The 16,590-nt window shown below is 38.4% G+C and overlaps 1 protein-coding gene across 1 annotated transcript in view; it reads right to left on the bottom strand.

Moving 5' to 3' along the window:
- Positions 1 to 4,024: 4,024 nt before the first annotated feature.
- The window catches only part of LOC140200521 (PDZ and LIM domain protein 4-like), a 109,690-nt gene continuing 97,124 nt past the window's right edge, over positions 4,025 to 16,590 (bottom strand). Inside the window, exons 5-7 of the mRNA XM_072263984.1 lie at positions 13,353 to 13,510; positions 9,693 to 9,813; positions 4,025 to 9,223 (exon numbers count right to left, since the gene is read on the bottom strand). Of these exons, the coding sequence (XP_072120085.1) occupies positions 9,028 to 9,223; positions 9,693 to 9,813; positions 13,353 to 13,510 (475 nt within the window). The 3' untranslated portion in view covers positions 4,025 to 9,027. The remainder of the gene's footprint in view (positions 9,224 to 9,692; positions 9,814 to 13,352; positions 13,511 to 16,590) is intronic.

Genomic DNA, 16,590 nt, shown 5'->3' on the forward strand with positions numbered 1-16,590 from the left:
CCAAACATTTTAATTCCAATTCCCATTCCAACATATCGGTCCATGGCCTCCTCTTGTGCCATGATGAGTCAACCCTCAGGGTGCAGGAGCAACAAATTATATGCTGCTGGGTAGCCTCCAACCCGATAGCATGAATATTGATTTCTTCTTCCAGTAAAAAAAACTTCCCTCCCCCTCTTCTTCTATTCCCAACTCTGACTTCTTACCTCTTCTCACCTGCCTATCACCTCCCTAAGGCTCTCCCCCTTCTTCCTCCTATGGTTCCTTCTCCTATCAGATTCCTTCGTCCACAGCCCTTTATCTTTTCTACATAACCGGCTTCAGTTAGCTATCCTCAGTCCCCTCCACCCACCTTTTATTCTGGTGCCTTCCCCCTTCCTTTCCGGTACTGAAGAATGTTCTGTTGACTGTTAACTCCTTTCCATAGGTACTGCCTGACCTGCTAAATTCCTCCAGCATTTTGCATATGTGTAGACTCTAGAGACTGTTGTGCATGAAAATCCCAAGGGATCAGCAGGTTTCTGAGATACTCAAACCACCTCAACTGGCAACAAGAATCACGCCATGGTCAAATTCACCTTGATCACTCCCCCACCCCCCGCCCCAAATAAAGGCAGCCTATGAGGACAGATAGAAAGGGTGGTGAAGAATGCATGTGGTATGCTTGCCTTCATCAGACACGGCACTGAGTACAAGAGTTGGGATGTCATATTACATATGTACAAGATGTTAGTGAAACTACACTTGCAGTAGTGTATGCAGTTCTGATTGTCCCACCATCGGAAAGAACCCAAAGGGAAAGTTTAAGAGATAGGGTAAATGGATAGAAAAGGTTGAGAGGGATATTGGCCAAATGAGACTAGCATTTTGCTCAGACATCTTGGTTGGCAAGAATGAGCTGGGCCAAAGGGGCTGTTGATCTGTGCTGTACAACTCCAACCATCATACGAACACCTGACAGTTGCAATCACTAGGGGTGCAATGGATATCTAAATGTTATGATCTGCTGCTTTACGTGACAAAGGACATATAGATGTCCCCCACTTTTCGAACGTTCGCTTTACAAAACCTCACTGTTACGAAAGACCTACATTAGTTACCTGTTTTCGCTAACAGAAGGTGTTTTCACTGTTGCAGAAAAAGCAGCGCACGCCCCGAGCAGCCGCTCCTCCCCCGGAACTACATTCTAGCAGGCATTGCTTAAACACGTGCCTGTGAGCATCCATTTACAAGATGAGTTCTAAGGTATCGGAAAAGCCTAAAATAGCTCGTAAGGGTGTTACACTTAGCTTAAAACTAGACATAATTAAGCGTTTCAATCGTGGTGAGTGAAGCAAGGACAAAGTGAGTTTGGCTTGTGGAAGTTGACGAAGATGATGTTCAAGAGGTTTTGGCATCTCATGACCAAGAACTGATAGATGAAGAGCTGATGCAATTGGAAGAGGAAAGGTTAACAATCAAAACTGAATGCAGTAGCGAACAGACCAAAAGTGAAGTCGTCCAGGAACTGAACATAAAGCAACTGCATGAGATTTTTGCTGCAATGTTAAAGTACGACTTTAATTTTGAAAGGGTACGTAGCTTTAGGACATATTTGCAGGATGGTTTGAGTGCTTACAAAGAACTACATGATAGAAAAATGTGCTAGGCTAAGCAGTCAAGCATACTGTCGTTTTTCAAGCCTTCCACATCAGCCACAGCAGACAACGAACCTCCACTTTCGACATCGAGGCAGGCGGACACAGATGACCTGGCTGCCCTGATGGAAACAGACGATGATGAGATGACACCCCAGTGTCCCACCACCCCAACCCCCCGGCCGCAGACTGATACATTGTCGCGGAGAATGCAGTGGTAGCCGGGAGGCACCCAGCACATCTTTAAGAAAAAAAGCCGAAATAAACAAGCTAATTAATTAGGTGTTGCCTGGCACGTAAATGTCGGCCCACATCAGAGGCGATTGTTGATTGTGTCGCCTCTGATCTGGGCAAACATTTACGTGCCGGGTGGCACCTAATTAATTAGCTTATTTCTTTTTTTTTCTTAAAGATGTGTTGGGTGCATCCCGGCCACCGCTGTACACCTGCATGCTTCACGGATCAGTATCGTTTCACTGCCTGGAGGGTGGGGGGCCACTGCACCACCCCCACCTCCGACGACTCAGCCTAACACACCATCATCAGTATGCTCTGTGCTGTCTTCCCAATTCCGGTAAGTGATACCACACTGTACATACATTATTTCTACTTTATATAGACTGTGTATTTTTATGCGTTATTTGGTATGATTTGGCAGCTCCATAGCTTAAAGGTTACTGGAGAGAGTGTTTTTGCCGAGAGCATTTGCGCCGTGTTTTTGCCGAGAGCGCTTGTGTGAGATTTTCGCTATGGAGAACAGTGCAGGCAATGATTGTAGAGAAGTATTTCTACTTTAAATAGGCTGTGTGTATTTATCATATCATTCCTGCTTTTACTATATGTTACTGTTATTTTAGGTTTTGTGTGTTATTTGGCATGACTTGGTAGGTTATTTTTGGGTCTGCGAACGCTCACAAATTTTTCCCATATAAATAAGTGGTAATTGCTTCTTCGCTTTACAACCTTCCGGCTTACGAACCATTTCATAGGAACGCTCTACCTTCGGATGACGGGGGAAACCTGTATTTGTGAAAGTAATAGGGTAATTTCACCATCAGGCCCACTGCTGATAATGCCCTATAATGTATAATAAATATCAGCAATTTCCTAAATGTTAAATAGAAGATGAGACAATCAAATTCACAATGTACATTCTAATACAAGCAGACATTAATCCCGAATTTATGATACCAGTGGTTGCTTTGTTGCACTTCTGTAGTTCAAGGTTCATTTCAACTGATAAAGGAAACTTTTTGTACTCCAGTGATAGCGGCATTGCTAATTTCTTGTCATAATATACTACATTGAAAATAATACAGGCATCTAATTTCATGAAGCTGCAGTAACATGCATATAGATGCAAACAACCCCTTATTTCCCAGATAATTAATTAAAATAATCTTATACAGGCATTTTTACAATTTTGATTGTCATGACTCTGAACAGAAGACATTTCATACATGTACTGTTGTTGCCATCTGCTTGCAATCCATTTTTTTCCTCCTTTGCTGGCACAGTGCACTTTGTTTTACTAATTCATTCTATATTCTATATAGTATATTCTATGTGTATTTATATAGCTTGGTCCTTTTGAGAAGTTATTATATACTAGAATACTGCTCTTAGCAAGATGAAGTCATTCCAGAATAAACATGGCTGAATGTCATTTCATGATGAAGTTATTTCAGTGAAAAGATGGCTCATTGATGAAGAATCCTACTTTGGTGACAACAAATCTGGAAATCTCCATTTGTCAGAAACTTCCTCAAAAGCCAATAGTGAAATATTCACAGAAGCTAATTGTTGACCATCATTGAATCTAGCAACATTAATAAGATATCATTTAGATTCAAAGCATAGAAATATGCCTTTCAGCCCAAATTATTCATGACCTTGATATCTTCTAAATAGTATATTAATACACTCCAATTTGGTTCAGTCATGTTCCTGCTTTTAATAGTATGAAATCCAGATGATTGCCTTGTAATGTACTGGGAAAATGTGCGCCATCTCCCCACCCCAGTTAAACAAGTAGAACTAGGGAAAGTCAGACAATCTACAAGAGCCAAATGTTGACTTCCAAAAACTCATTAAATTGGAACATGTTTAATATAGTTTTTAACTAAAAGCTTTTCTGTATCACTAAAATTAGTAATTTTATTGGAGAGAAGTGCAATATGGTGTTTTGATATTGAATTCACTATTGTGCATCACAACAAATATGAGTGACAGATTACGGTCACAAGAAACCCTGTTTGTGTATTTCCAAGTTCAAATCCTGTCCTGAAATGGCCTCCTTTGACTTGCATCAGGTTAGATGACATCCACTACTGGTAACTAATTCTAAAGAATTCACAAACAGAAAAATGAAACATTTAGTCAAAAAATGCAAGTTCATGGCTTTATTTGCATTCTTTAGTGGTGTTTAGTGTTGTAATTATGCAATTACTTAAGACTGAATACAGAGGAAAATTGTAATAAAATTAATCTACAGAGTTAAAATTGAATCAGGAACGTCAGTAGATGACATTGTAAATGTACCAAAATATGTAGCAGACTTAACATTCAAGGTCTAAGGGAATGGGAACATAAAGAGCAAGCATTAGTGCCTTTCAACAACCTTTATATGTTTCTGTTAAAACCTTGGATACAGTAAAACACCATTCAAATTTAGCATAGAACCTGACTGGCCAATGAAATGAAAGAATTAAACTACAAATTTTGACAAGCACGTGAAAATATTGATCCCATTTACCTACCATTGCTGTACAGATCCATTTCTTATTCAATGATTTAAAGAAAATAGCATGTGTTCACCATCAAAACTGGAACAGAATTGTTTTCAGACAACATCACCAATTTTGCCATTACAGAAACATTGGAACTGAGTAATTTTTATCATGACATACAGATTAAGTACATTGTGTAAAAAGGTAAAGTGTACTGGTTGCATTCAACCAGCACATTAGAGGCATTTTATTTTTCCAAGGTTTTGCAAGAAGCACATGCATTGAAAAATACATATTTAGACAACACTTCAGAACTGCTCAGTGTTTTCAAATGAGTAACTGGCATAAAAAAGATATATACTAGGCTTCAAATTTGGTCAATAAATCAGTTTGTCAATGTTAGTGGCAAGCCAAAATGGTTAAACAATTAGGTGCCTCTTAGATCCTTAAAATCAAAGATACATTTGCTTATTTCATAAAAGTAACATGTGGTTTAGTGATCCAAACAACCACTCCTGAAATACATTAATATGCAATTCATATACAAAGTTATTCTGCCACCTCACTTATCTATTGACTAATGTGCATTGTACTAAAGTTTGCTCATATTTGTTGCACTTAAAAAAAAACTTACTATTCATTTATTGTATTTCTTTAGAAATTCATTAATCCCACACAGAGCATTCACTTTCTGGCAAAAAACAAAAATAATAGAAATAATAAACAACTTGATCCTATACAGAAGAATTTATTGTTCTGATATGAACAATAATGAGACAGCTTGCAAACAACGTAACAGAGTGCTTAATTGAGTTAGCTGCTTATTTGGGACAATTCTTACAGAACCAAAAGTAATCATGAAAATTGCCAGAATTCTATTTGCTTATTTGGGACTCTATGCTGCCTAATTGTGACAGGACACTGTGCTGAACAGTTTCTAACAAGTGTCAGTCAGGTGCACTTGCATGCCATTAGACAATACACTGTGATTCGAGTGAACAGTTTTAAAATAGCATCAGTTGCGTGTGTTTGTGTTCAAAAAGCAGTGATCTTTGTTACTGACAGTTGGCAAGAAGTTAGCATAAAGACAATTCAGAAATATTTTGCTCATTGAGGTTTCAAGCATTCAGGCTTGGAGATGCCAGAAACGGCCGGGAGTACTACTCCAATAAGTTGGGAACTATAAAGAACTTGAGGGTATTGACAAGCATCTTGAATATGAAAATGAATACTTGGAGGATGCAATCGTCGAAAGCATTGCGTGAAAGCAGTTCATTATTTGCAGTAGGTGTCTACACTGATTTTGTTCATTTATAGTCAAGCAAAAGAACACGGCAGCTCACACTGGATTAATGCCTCTATCAGTAGCTTAGAAACAAATACAGTTTTATAGTACTGTAATACTATTGGTAGTGCTCTAATTTGTTCTGTATTGCAATTAAATACATAATTTGTTGCTCAGGTTGTCCTTTTTATACCTCCAGTTCCATGAAACTTTGGATAATTGTTTATTTTGGTCAAAATGTAACAGTTCTGATGGGTCTCAATTAATGAAAATCCACTGTAAGTTTGTTACATTAGAATAGCAATGTTTTTACTTCAGTTCCGCATATTGGTGAGGGAGAAAAATGAGAACAAAATCTACACCAATTCTGGTCCATCAGCAACAGAAAACATGCATTCACAAGGTAGAACCCCTGTCCTTGAGAGATTTCTAATGAATGTACATTTAATATCAGGAGGTTGCTGTGAACTAACCAATTTAGCAGTGTTAGGCAGAGGTAATTGCTATGGCTTTGACCCTATGAGACTTGTAACAATATACCTATGGAAAGGATGACAGATGAGGATTAGTCACATTGATGCTACATTACCAAGACTGGCACAGTTAACAAGAAACCATCTCAAAATTGTTTACTCTACACAGAAGAATGGATTATAAAAATAAGAAAGCCCACACACTATAATACTGTGAAAATGGGAAAAATAATGTAACATAACATTTTCATTTCATCCAATATGGCTCGTGTCTCTGAAATTCTACCATCCACAGATAGGGCACAATTTGCCTTATACTTGGACATGCCTTCATCCAAAAAAAGTCTTACCATAGTGTTTTCTTTCATTATGTATACAGGTTTTCATACCCACAAACAAAATCACTTTTTCCTTCTAATACTTGCTGTTAACTATTGCAGGACAAAATAACAATGCAGCAAAAATAATAGGAAGTGTACAATATCATAAATGACACAAACCTCCACTAAGGTCAAGCCTAGTGCCGTACATTTCCATTATATCACTCACTAACCCTCCAGTGGATTGTGCTTTTAGGCAAACTACCAGGCAATATTATGCAATTTGCTACCACAGGCAGCTGTGGAGGCCAGGTTGTTGGGTGTACTTAAGGCAGAGATTGATAGGTTCTTCATTGGACATGGCATCAAAGGTTATGGGGCTGAAGGCCGGGGAGTGGGGCTGAGGAAGGGGAAAAGGGATCAGCCATGATTGAATGGTGGGGCAGACTCAATGGGCTGAGGTGCCTAATTCTGCTCTTCTGTCTTATGGTTTTATAATGTAAACCATTACAATCAGAATATGTTCCATTCCTTTTCCCAAAACCATTTGGACAATCTAATTCCAATTCAATAACAATGTCCATCATTGCTTCTTAGAGTTTGACTATTATCTTTCCATCAGGGAAACCAAGTCCAAATGTAATATGTAGCAAATGTAAGAATAGATGCAAATGCAGCCCTTTAGCCCTGCACATCTACCCCCTTCTCCCTCCCAACCCCGTAACAAGGTCACACTCTTTAGGGTCATCTTTTACCACACTGCAGTAAAATTCAACACCTCTTCTCATTACTTCTGGAAGCAATAAATGGGCTATATTTCTTCAAACAAGCATATCCTCATGGTATGACCAACTCTTACTACCACAATTTTGCACCCATCCAAGTGAAATTACTGCAAGATGCTTCCAAAGTACATAGACATTTCAAAACTGCATCTGAAACCACTTACCCAGGATTCTTACTGTGTCCCATCAAATTGGACTTCTCACAGCCTACCTTCAACACCTGTTCTGAATGAAAAGTACTTCCAGCCTTGAATTCAAGCAGCCAATTAATAACCTTTATTGCTATTCAACATGCGCAATGAGGCAGCCATCCAGAGTGAGCAGGTGTAAATAATGTGGCCCAAAAAGAAACAATTAAGAACACATTTTTCAGTACAGGAGAAGTTGCAGTATTTCCTGGTAATGCCTCTAGTGTTTTATATTCCCATTCCACTGGTCAAATAGTTACATTTACAACATACACGTTCCGAGTTACCTCAACCTGCATAATGTCGAACTTGTGTTAGGTCCCATTCTCCAACTAATTTTACACAAAAATAAGCTAGATATTTCAGCACACTTTAGATCAGCCTTTTGATTATTCATAAGCAATGCAAAACCAGCCTGAACTAACAGCTGGTTGAAAGAAGTCTATTAACACTACAATATACACTTCATGTTTTAAAAAGACTAATCCAAGGCTAACAATCTATCAGTATAAAGATGTAAAAAAAACTGTTTTACTACACAAGATGAAATTCATTTCCTAACAGAGCAAGAATATGTTATCTGGAAAACATCAAATGTGATCAGTTCCTTAAGGAAGGCAGCATTGAAACAAAGCAGCACATATTAGCTTCTCGTCTGAAATAACAGCTATTAATAATCTGATATGGTAAAGACACCATTCCCTACAAATAAAAACATGGTCATCTTAATTTTAAGCCGTATTAATTCTTTGTATCCACCTACAGTAAACGTGTAAGGTATCCACCTACAGTAAACGTGTAAGATCTAGAAGTGCATTCAGAAAGATTTTCTTATATACTGGTTTCAAATTTAAGTAGAATAGCTCTGTACAAGTTACTGTGCTATTAAAGGCAAGCAGAAAGGCCCAAAGTTCTGAAAGAAATGAAAGTAGTAGCATTAAGCAGGTTCTGTGCCATAGTGTGGTATGTGTTTTGGTGTTCAAGATTAAAAAATGACCAAAATTTCTCATGAAATTTCACAAAAGCAATCTTAACAACAAAATGAACAATTTGAATGTGCCTCACTTAGCTACCAGAGTGCAAATATTAGTCCATGCAAGTTTTGCTGATATAAACAATTTCGAATGCTGTAAATAAAGTGTTCGGGTTAAAGAAAATACAGGGGACTTTGCAAGTGATTGTCATACGATGATCTTCAGCACACCTCTCCTACCACCAATGGAAAGATGGAGAGTTCCGCTGAGGTTCTCCCCACCATATAATATGCTCCATTAATTCCCAGTCTGATTAAACACAAGTAATGAATATCCAAATATAGCATAAATTATCATTTACAGAAAAGAAGCAGGCAGAGTCAAAACATATAAAAAATAAAGCTGACACGGTCAACTGCAAGTTAATTTAATACCATTGCTTGAAAATGCTTGGTAAACATTTATAATTCAACTCAATTTGACAGATTTATCATTTCTGGATGTAGGATCATTTTGATTCTACCCATTTCTTCAACACAAACTCAAATTTAAATTATGGCACATAGGAGTCAGAATCCAGATCTTAGAGCAGAAAGAGAAGTATTTTAAATACAATGAGATCCTGAAGGCACCAGCTTACACCCTGGAGTTGGGATATACAGCCACAACTTCGTAACCTTCTGGAGGCTGCACTCTTGCTTTGGCATGGGTCTCACAATATAGTTGCTCTTCAATGAAGAAGTATCCTTTCTGTTTTAGATTTAATCCACAGTCAGAACACATGAAGCACGCTGGATGATATAGCTTCTCCCGTGCCTTAACAACAGCACCGCTAGAAAGAACAGAAATATGTTGACAAAAACAAAATAATTAATTCAAAAGAATGCCAAGATGAGCTGTGGAGCAATAACAAATTTATAAAATTATTAGGAAAACAAAGGACGACATGAGAATGTCTTTGAAAAAGTGAACCTTAACATTAAAACTTATAAACTTCCCTCAGATTACAAAGTTGGGAGCTAAACCCAGTGAGAAAGGAATGACTACTTTGTACTTTCTCATATTCATCACAACCATTTGGCTAACAGAGTCTTTGCAGTCCCGTTCCCTGAAACAGTCTTTTCTCTCTCACAATACCTATGAATCCAACCAACTCTGATGCCAGTTGCTCTCATAAAGCTATTTTCCAGGAGGTCACTAGATGAGGCAAAGAACTGAAACCCGAGGGGTACCTTCCCCTTATTCATTATTACAGTACATTTGTATAAATGCGAGGTTTTTCTGCAGGCTTGCATACTTACACGATGCCGGTCTCACATCTAGTACACTGAGGTAACTTCTGTAGTGTCGGTGGAGCATTGCTGAATTTTGATACAGGGGATTTTATACTTTTGATGGCAGCTGGCCTTTCACTTTTGTCACCTACGAGAAATTTTATAAGATATTCTTTTAATACTGTTCTTCCCCATCCCCCATCCCCCATCTCACACTTACACAGAGACTGATATACAGTTTTAAACTGTAATTTTGATGTTGATGCACAACTGCTCACCCAGATTAAAATGAGATGTCTGTGTGGAATATGCAAAACACCATTCACCTGCTGTTGTGTACAACAGAAAGACTCAGGGATTAATGAGCAATCTGCAGTCTACTGAAGGTATATATTATCAGGTCATCATAACTATGGTTAGGAATATTTAAAAGCAATGACCAGAAATTTGCAAGTATTTTACCGTTTCTATTCTGTATACATTATACATATTTCCGCTATACTGCAAGAAATTTACTGTATACATTCTTGGATATTAAATTGAATTGTTTGAAACATTTGTGTTTAGGTCCTGATCATACACTTAAGGGAGAAGAAAGGATGACCTGATCAATAGACCAACCAGAATGTTATTTAAAAAAAAACTGATTAAAGATTTATTTTACCAACAGTAGGTCCATCAAGAATCAAAAGGAAGCTTCAGATTTTATTTTGAATAAACCATGGGCAGTACTAGTTAGAATATGATTAACTCTTTGTAATTTAAAGAAAAGTTTTATTTCCTTTTGATGTCCTTTCCATTCTCACACCCCCAACTCCACTTCTGTCTGAAGGACACCTTTAGTAATGCTGATCCAAAATGCTCTATGACTGGAATGTGAATAATTAATTTTCTCAAACGTTTTGATTTTAATTGCTGATGCCATTTATTAAACAGAATAAGACATCTGCCTATTTACCAGGTTTCTGGTACTTTTAGTTCACAAGAAATAAAGTAGAATTTAACCTCTTTTCTTAATTGCATTTAATGGGAAGTTTGAGAAGCATTTGAAACTTTCAAGATAATTTGCAGATGTGGTATTATCAAAATCTGAACCCAAACAAAAAAAAAACGTTAAGGCACATTTAATTCTTTTTCTCCCCAGGATGAATTCCTGTATATATATATATATACACCACAGTAAGAATATAAAGTCTGGCTTGGAAATGCGCCAGGAACTGTAAATTTTCTGTGATCTTGTGAATACTATATGAGATTTTGAAAAGAAGGAAACTATAAAAGCTGGTATCGTGAAGATACGAAATTGAAAGTGCTTGTAATATCAACTGAACATTTTCATCATCTTTAGTATCAGACTTTTATGTTTGCTTTGGAGAAACTATCAAGGAATAGTTTCCCCAAAGCAGACACAATTCCACAGCCGTTTATGAAGATGACCTCACCAGGTCAGTTGGAACATGCAGTGAATAGCAAGGATACAAAAAGGTACTCTTGGTTGAAAACATCAGTCTCTATTAACAAACGAAGCTTGTTAAAATCACCAGTTATCAGATTAACCCTAACATGGCAGCTAGGATAAAGCTTTAGTGGCTTGCTAAAGGATCTTCAAGAATTGACCACATTACGGAAGGTCTGAAGTAAAAAAAAAGCCAGACCATTTAAGAGTGGTAGATTTCTTTCCCAAAAGAACATCAGTGTATCAGATAAGTTGAAGACAATCTAGAAGTTTTTACTTTCTAAAGAATCAACTGAATTTAAATTCATTAATTGCCACGATGAGATTGGAAAGAGCCCAACTGTTAGCCCTGTGGGTGATTAATCTGCTAATTGAACTAGAGTACCACCGCTCTAGCTCCAGTGATGACTAAAAGCATTTTCAAAATAGATTTTAATGAGTTTAGAAATGAAAAGGCTGATGGACAGATTGGGCTTGAGAGGGGGAAATCTAGACTATGTATTTTATTAGCTAGAAGTATAGTAGCCATCGTTTAAGAAATTTAAATTAGAAGCCCCAAAAGTCAAGCATTGCATGTCTGCAGGTACGGTAGATGTTCTTCAGGAGGTTACACACAATTGAAACCATGGAGACATTTGAACTTACTTTTGTAAATTCTATTCCTTCAGGTCAAGGCATCCAGTAGCCCAGCAGTCCTGAACCACCGGGCCGCAAAGCATGTGCTACTGGGCTGCGAGGAAACGATATGATTTGGTGATATGAAACGAGACGAGTCAGGTGCACCTTTCCTTATTCCCTGTCACGCCCACTGTTGAACTTTAACGCACGTGAGGTCATTACGCACGCGAGGTCATCAGTGACCCAAGACGTGCAAAGGAATGGGTCTATGACCCATTTGTGAATGTTTCCAGTTAATCTCCCATGTCAGCACGGGAGAAAGACTAACTCCTCAAGCTTGCAAATGACAGTGGGCTGAAAAGTATGTTTGGCATAACATCTCTGCCGGCATTCTGGATTAAAGTCAAGGCTGAATATCCTGAGATAGCCACGAAAGCACTGAAAACGTTGCTTTCATTTCCAACATCATATCGCTGTGAAGCAGAGTTTTCTGCAATGAATGCAATGAAAACTAAATTGCAGAATAGACTAGACATAAAGAACCCCCTTTGAGTATCGCTGTCTCCCATCACCCCTCGATGGGACCATCTTGTTGCAGGAAAACAATTCCGCGATACTGGTGTGTTGCAATGATTTTATATGTTCATACGAGGGAAATATGCGCTGTGTTTAATATCCAAATGTTACTTAAAATGTTATGATGCTATTGACTTATAAGTGACTTGTATCAGTGGTACCCAACCTCCGGGCCGTGAAGAATGCAGTGGTGCAGCAGTAGCCGGAACACACCCAGCACATCTTTAAGAAAAAAGCCGAAATAAACGAGCTAATTGATTATGTGCCGTTTGGCATGTAAATGTCGGCCCAGATCAGAGGCAATTGCCCATTGCTTGTTTATTTCAGCTTTTTTCTTAAAGATGTGCTGGGTGCCTTCCGGCTATTACTGCACCGCTGCAGTCTTCATGGCAATGTATCGGTCCACGGCCCGGAAGTTTGGGACCACTGTTATAATTGACTTATCACTATATTCATACGGGGAAAATATGCTCTGTGTTTAATATTAAATTTGTTAGATAGACCCCTTTAGAAATGAAATTGAGTGTATTAGCCACTTATAAATGACTTATAGTTGACTTATCACCTATATTCCGGTCATGACTAACACCACCACCCCCCCCACCCTGGGTTGACCGGTCCGCAAGAATATTGTCAATATTAAACCGGTCCGCGATGCAAAAAAGGTTGGGGACCCCTGCAGTAGCCAATGTAGGTCAGTTTGCACATACACGAGCAAATGGAATTGGGGACCATGACCAGTAGAAAATGATAAAGTCAGTTTATGACGAGTGGAAGATGTAAGGCTGGCAGGGGCTGAGCAACGCATGGTCAGAAGTGGAGCAGAATGGCAAATCAGTCAATTTGAGGGAGACTGATAGAATGGTGGAAAAATAATAATTTATGGCAGATGCTCACATTGATGGCTTCCCCACGTGGCTGGGGGGAAAAACTCTTATTTAGCACTATGTCAGAAACATTATGACTACTTACAGTGAGTGGGTGGGCACTGGATAGGCACTACTTGTTTTTGCTTTATCCGTGCACGATCAATTTACCTGTCTGTTCAGCTTCCAACATGCCCTGCAGCATTTTGAAAGATCCAGACTGCTTGGGTTCTGACGGTGGCTCTTCGCCATCCCGAAGCATCTTATAAACATCTGATTCAGTGTCAACTTCATTCCACAATTTTGGAGACGTCTTTGATGGCTCAGTGCTGAAGAAATACAATTTTGGAAATTATGCATTGCTACAAAAAGAAAACATCATGCTGAAGCCAAACAAAAATTATTACAATTTTGAAAATGCCTGTCATCAATATACAATGTGTGCTCTGCATTGCTGCATTCAAACCTGCTCATGTGATTATTATATCACACATCTTATTTATATGCAAAGGACTCGGGTATACAGCTCCTCCATTCCAAGTGGAGAAAGCTAGTTCACAGACAAAAAGTAAACAGAGGAAGAACAATATATTGACCGTGCTGTACATCAGAAATAAAAGTAGAAATAAAATACTAGTCATGTAGTAACAGATGTCAGAAATACTTTAACTATTTTCAGAGAGTGGATAGAGACAGATTGGTACAATCCTTGCCTTTGCTTCAGCTGTGTGGCTTCTATTTATCTGGTAATGGTCAACCAGTCACTGAACATAACAGTTAAAATTTTAGATTTGACAATATTGCAAGCAGTTAAAGATTAATACATTCACAAGGAAGAGCCGGGGTAGAACATATTGGGACTGAGCCAGTGAAAATGGGGAGGCAAGAGTGACTACATAGCAGAAGGAATGACAGTGCAAGCCAAGCAGAATGAAAATGGAAAAGCATTAAAGAGTGGAGCAAGAAGATGCAACTCTGTCCAGGAAAACTGAAGCTGTAATTATTGTTTAGTATTACGTTCATGGAGGAAGCCTAAAACCAGCATCCATCTGAAACAAATGATGCTTTTTTCAGCTAGCATTGGCCTTTATTGGAACAATATAGGAGGATTAAGGACAGTACTAAAGGTAAGAATTAAACAGACTTAAAATGTTAAGTAACTGGAATTGCAGGGCTACCTGTAAAGCAGAAAAAATAGAAATATTCAATAAGGTGTTTGATCAAGCTATAATACTGAATCATTCAATATCTCACCACACTCAAGCACATTATTCATTCCTACAATATTCTATAGTTTAACTGCAACCATTACAAACTTCTTATTCCATAAGTAACACTAATTCCCTCCCGCCAGTCCTCCAAGTCACCCACCACCTAAAATCTGTTCTAATGCTGGGAAATAGTTTCCCCTTTCAAAACACAGTATATCCATGGGCATGTGTTTCCATAAATCAGCTGATTTACATAACACTTACTGCTTTGTAAGCAATCTAAAACACACAAATACACAAATGTTATCATGGGTTGGGAAATTCATAGTTAAAGAAATTTTAGTTATATTCACATGTGGTTTATGGAAACTTCAATTTTACAAGAACTATCACTGGATTATACAAGATGTTCTCTTACAGTATTAAAAGACAATTACATTACAATTCACAGCAATAATTGGTGGACAGCATTAGGAACAGATGATTAATGGAAAACTTCAAATAAATAGTACTACCATATTTCCGAATACTATATTGAAGCATCTTTCTTTTTTGTGATGGATTTTAGTAAAATGAATACATACAATTTTCAAGGTAAACAATAGTGTATTTTTCTTAATATAGTGAATACCATTGAAGGCAGATGGCATTAGAAGCTTTTTGACAGACACAGAGTCTGGGAGTGAGGCAAAGCAACAGTGAGGTCATGGACTCTATATAGATTACAAAAGAGCTGGTGTTTGCTGTCTTGAGGTAAATTAGGGTGAGTAAATCCCCAGGGCTTGACAAAGTGTTCCCTCGGACCCTTCAGAATGCAAGTGCGAAAATTGCCGGGGCCCAAGCAGAGATACTTAAATCATTCTTAGTGACAGGTGAGGTACTGGAGGACTGGAGGATAGCTAATGCTGTTCCGCTATTTATGAAAGGCTCTAAAAATAAACCAGGAAATTATAGGCCAGTGAGTCTGATATCGGTAGTGGGAAAGTTATTGAAAGGCATTCTAAGGGACCAGATATATATAAGTATTTGGATACGCATGCACTGATTAGGGATAGTCAGCATGGCTTCGTGCATGGTAGGTCATGTCTAACCAATCTTAACAGTTTTTCAAGGTGGTAAGCAGGAAAGCTGATGAAGGCAAAGCAGTGGATGTTGTCTACATGGACTTTAGGAAAGCATTTGACAAGGTCCCGCATTGGAGGTCGCTCAAGATGTTTCAGTCACTTGGCATTCAAGGTGAGGTAGTAAAATGAATCAAACATTGGCTCTGTGGGATTCACCAGAGGGATATGAGGTGGTTGCCTCTCTGAATGGAGGATTGTGACTAGTGGAGTGCCACAGGGATCTGTGCTGGGTTCGTTGTTGTTTGTTATCTATGTCAATGATTTGGATGATAATGTGGTTAACTGGATCATCAAATTTGTGGATGACACGAAGATTGGGTGTGTCATGGATAGCAAAGAAGACTTGTCAGAGCTTGCATTAGGATCTGGACCAGCTGAAGAAATGGGCTGAAAAATTGCAGATGGAATTTAATGCAGGCAAGTGCAGAACGTTGCACTTTGGTAGGACCAGCCAGGGTAAGTCTTATACAGTGAATGGTAGGGCACTGAGTTGTGTGGTAGAACAAAAGATCTGAGAATACAGGTCCATATTTCATTGAAACTGGTGGCCCAGTCTGATAGGGTTGGAATAAAATCTTTTGCCATTTTGGTCTTCATAATTAAAGTACGAGTACAGGGGATGAGATGTTATATTGAAGTTGTATAAATTGTTGGTGAGGCCTCATTTGGAGTATTGACTGCGGTTTTGGGTACCTAGTTACCAGAAGGATGTTAATAAGGTTGACAGTGTACAGAAAAATTTAGGAGGATGTTGCCTGGACTGGAGGACCCAAGTTATAAGCAAAGATTGAATAGGTTACAACTTTATTTCTTGGAATGTAGAAGACTGAGGGGAGATTTCATAGAGATATACAAAATTATGAGGGGTATAGATAGGGTAAATGCAAGCAGGCTTTTTCCACTGAGGTTGGATAAGATGACTAGAGGTCATGGGTGGAGAGTGAAAAGTGAAAAGCTTAAGGGGAAGCTTCTTCAGTCAGAGGGTCATGAGAGTGTGCAAACGATGCATGCAAGCTTGATGTCAACATTTAAGAGAAGATTGAATAGGTATGGTCCAGGTGCAGGCCAATGGGA

This window comes from Mobula birostris, chromosome 7 (genome assembly GCF_030028105.1).
Source record: "Mobula birostris isolate sMobBir1 chromosome 7, sMobBir1.hap1, whole genome shotgun sequence".
NCBI lineage: Eukaryota > Metazoa > Chordata > Chondrichthyes > Myliobatiformes > Myliobatidae > Mobula > Mobula birostris.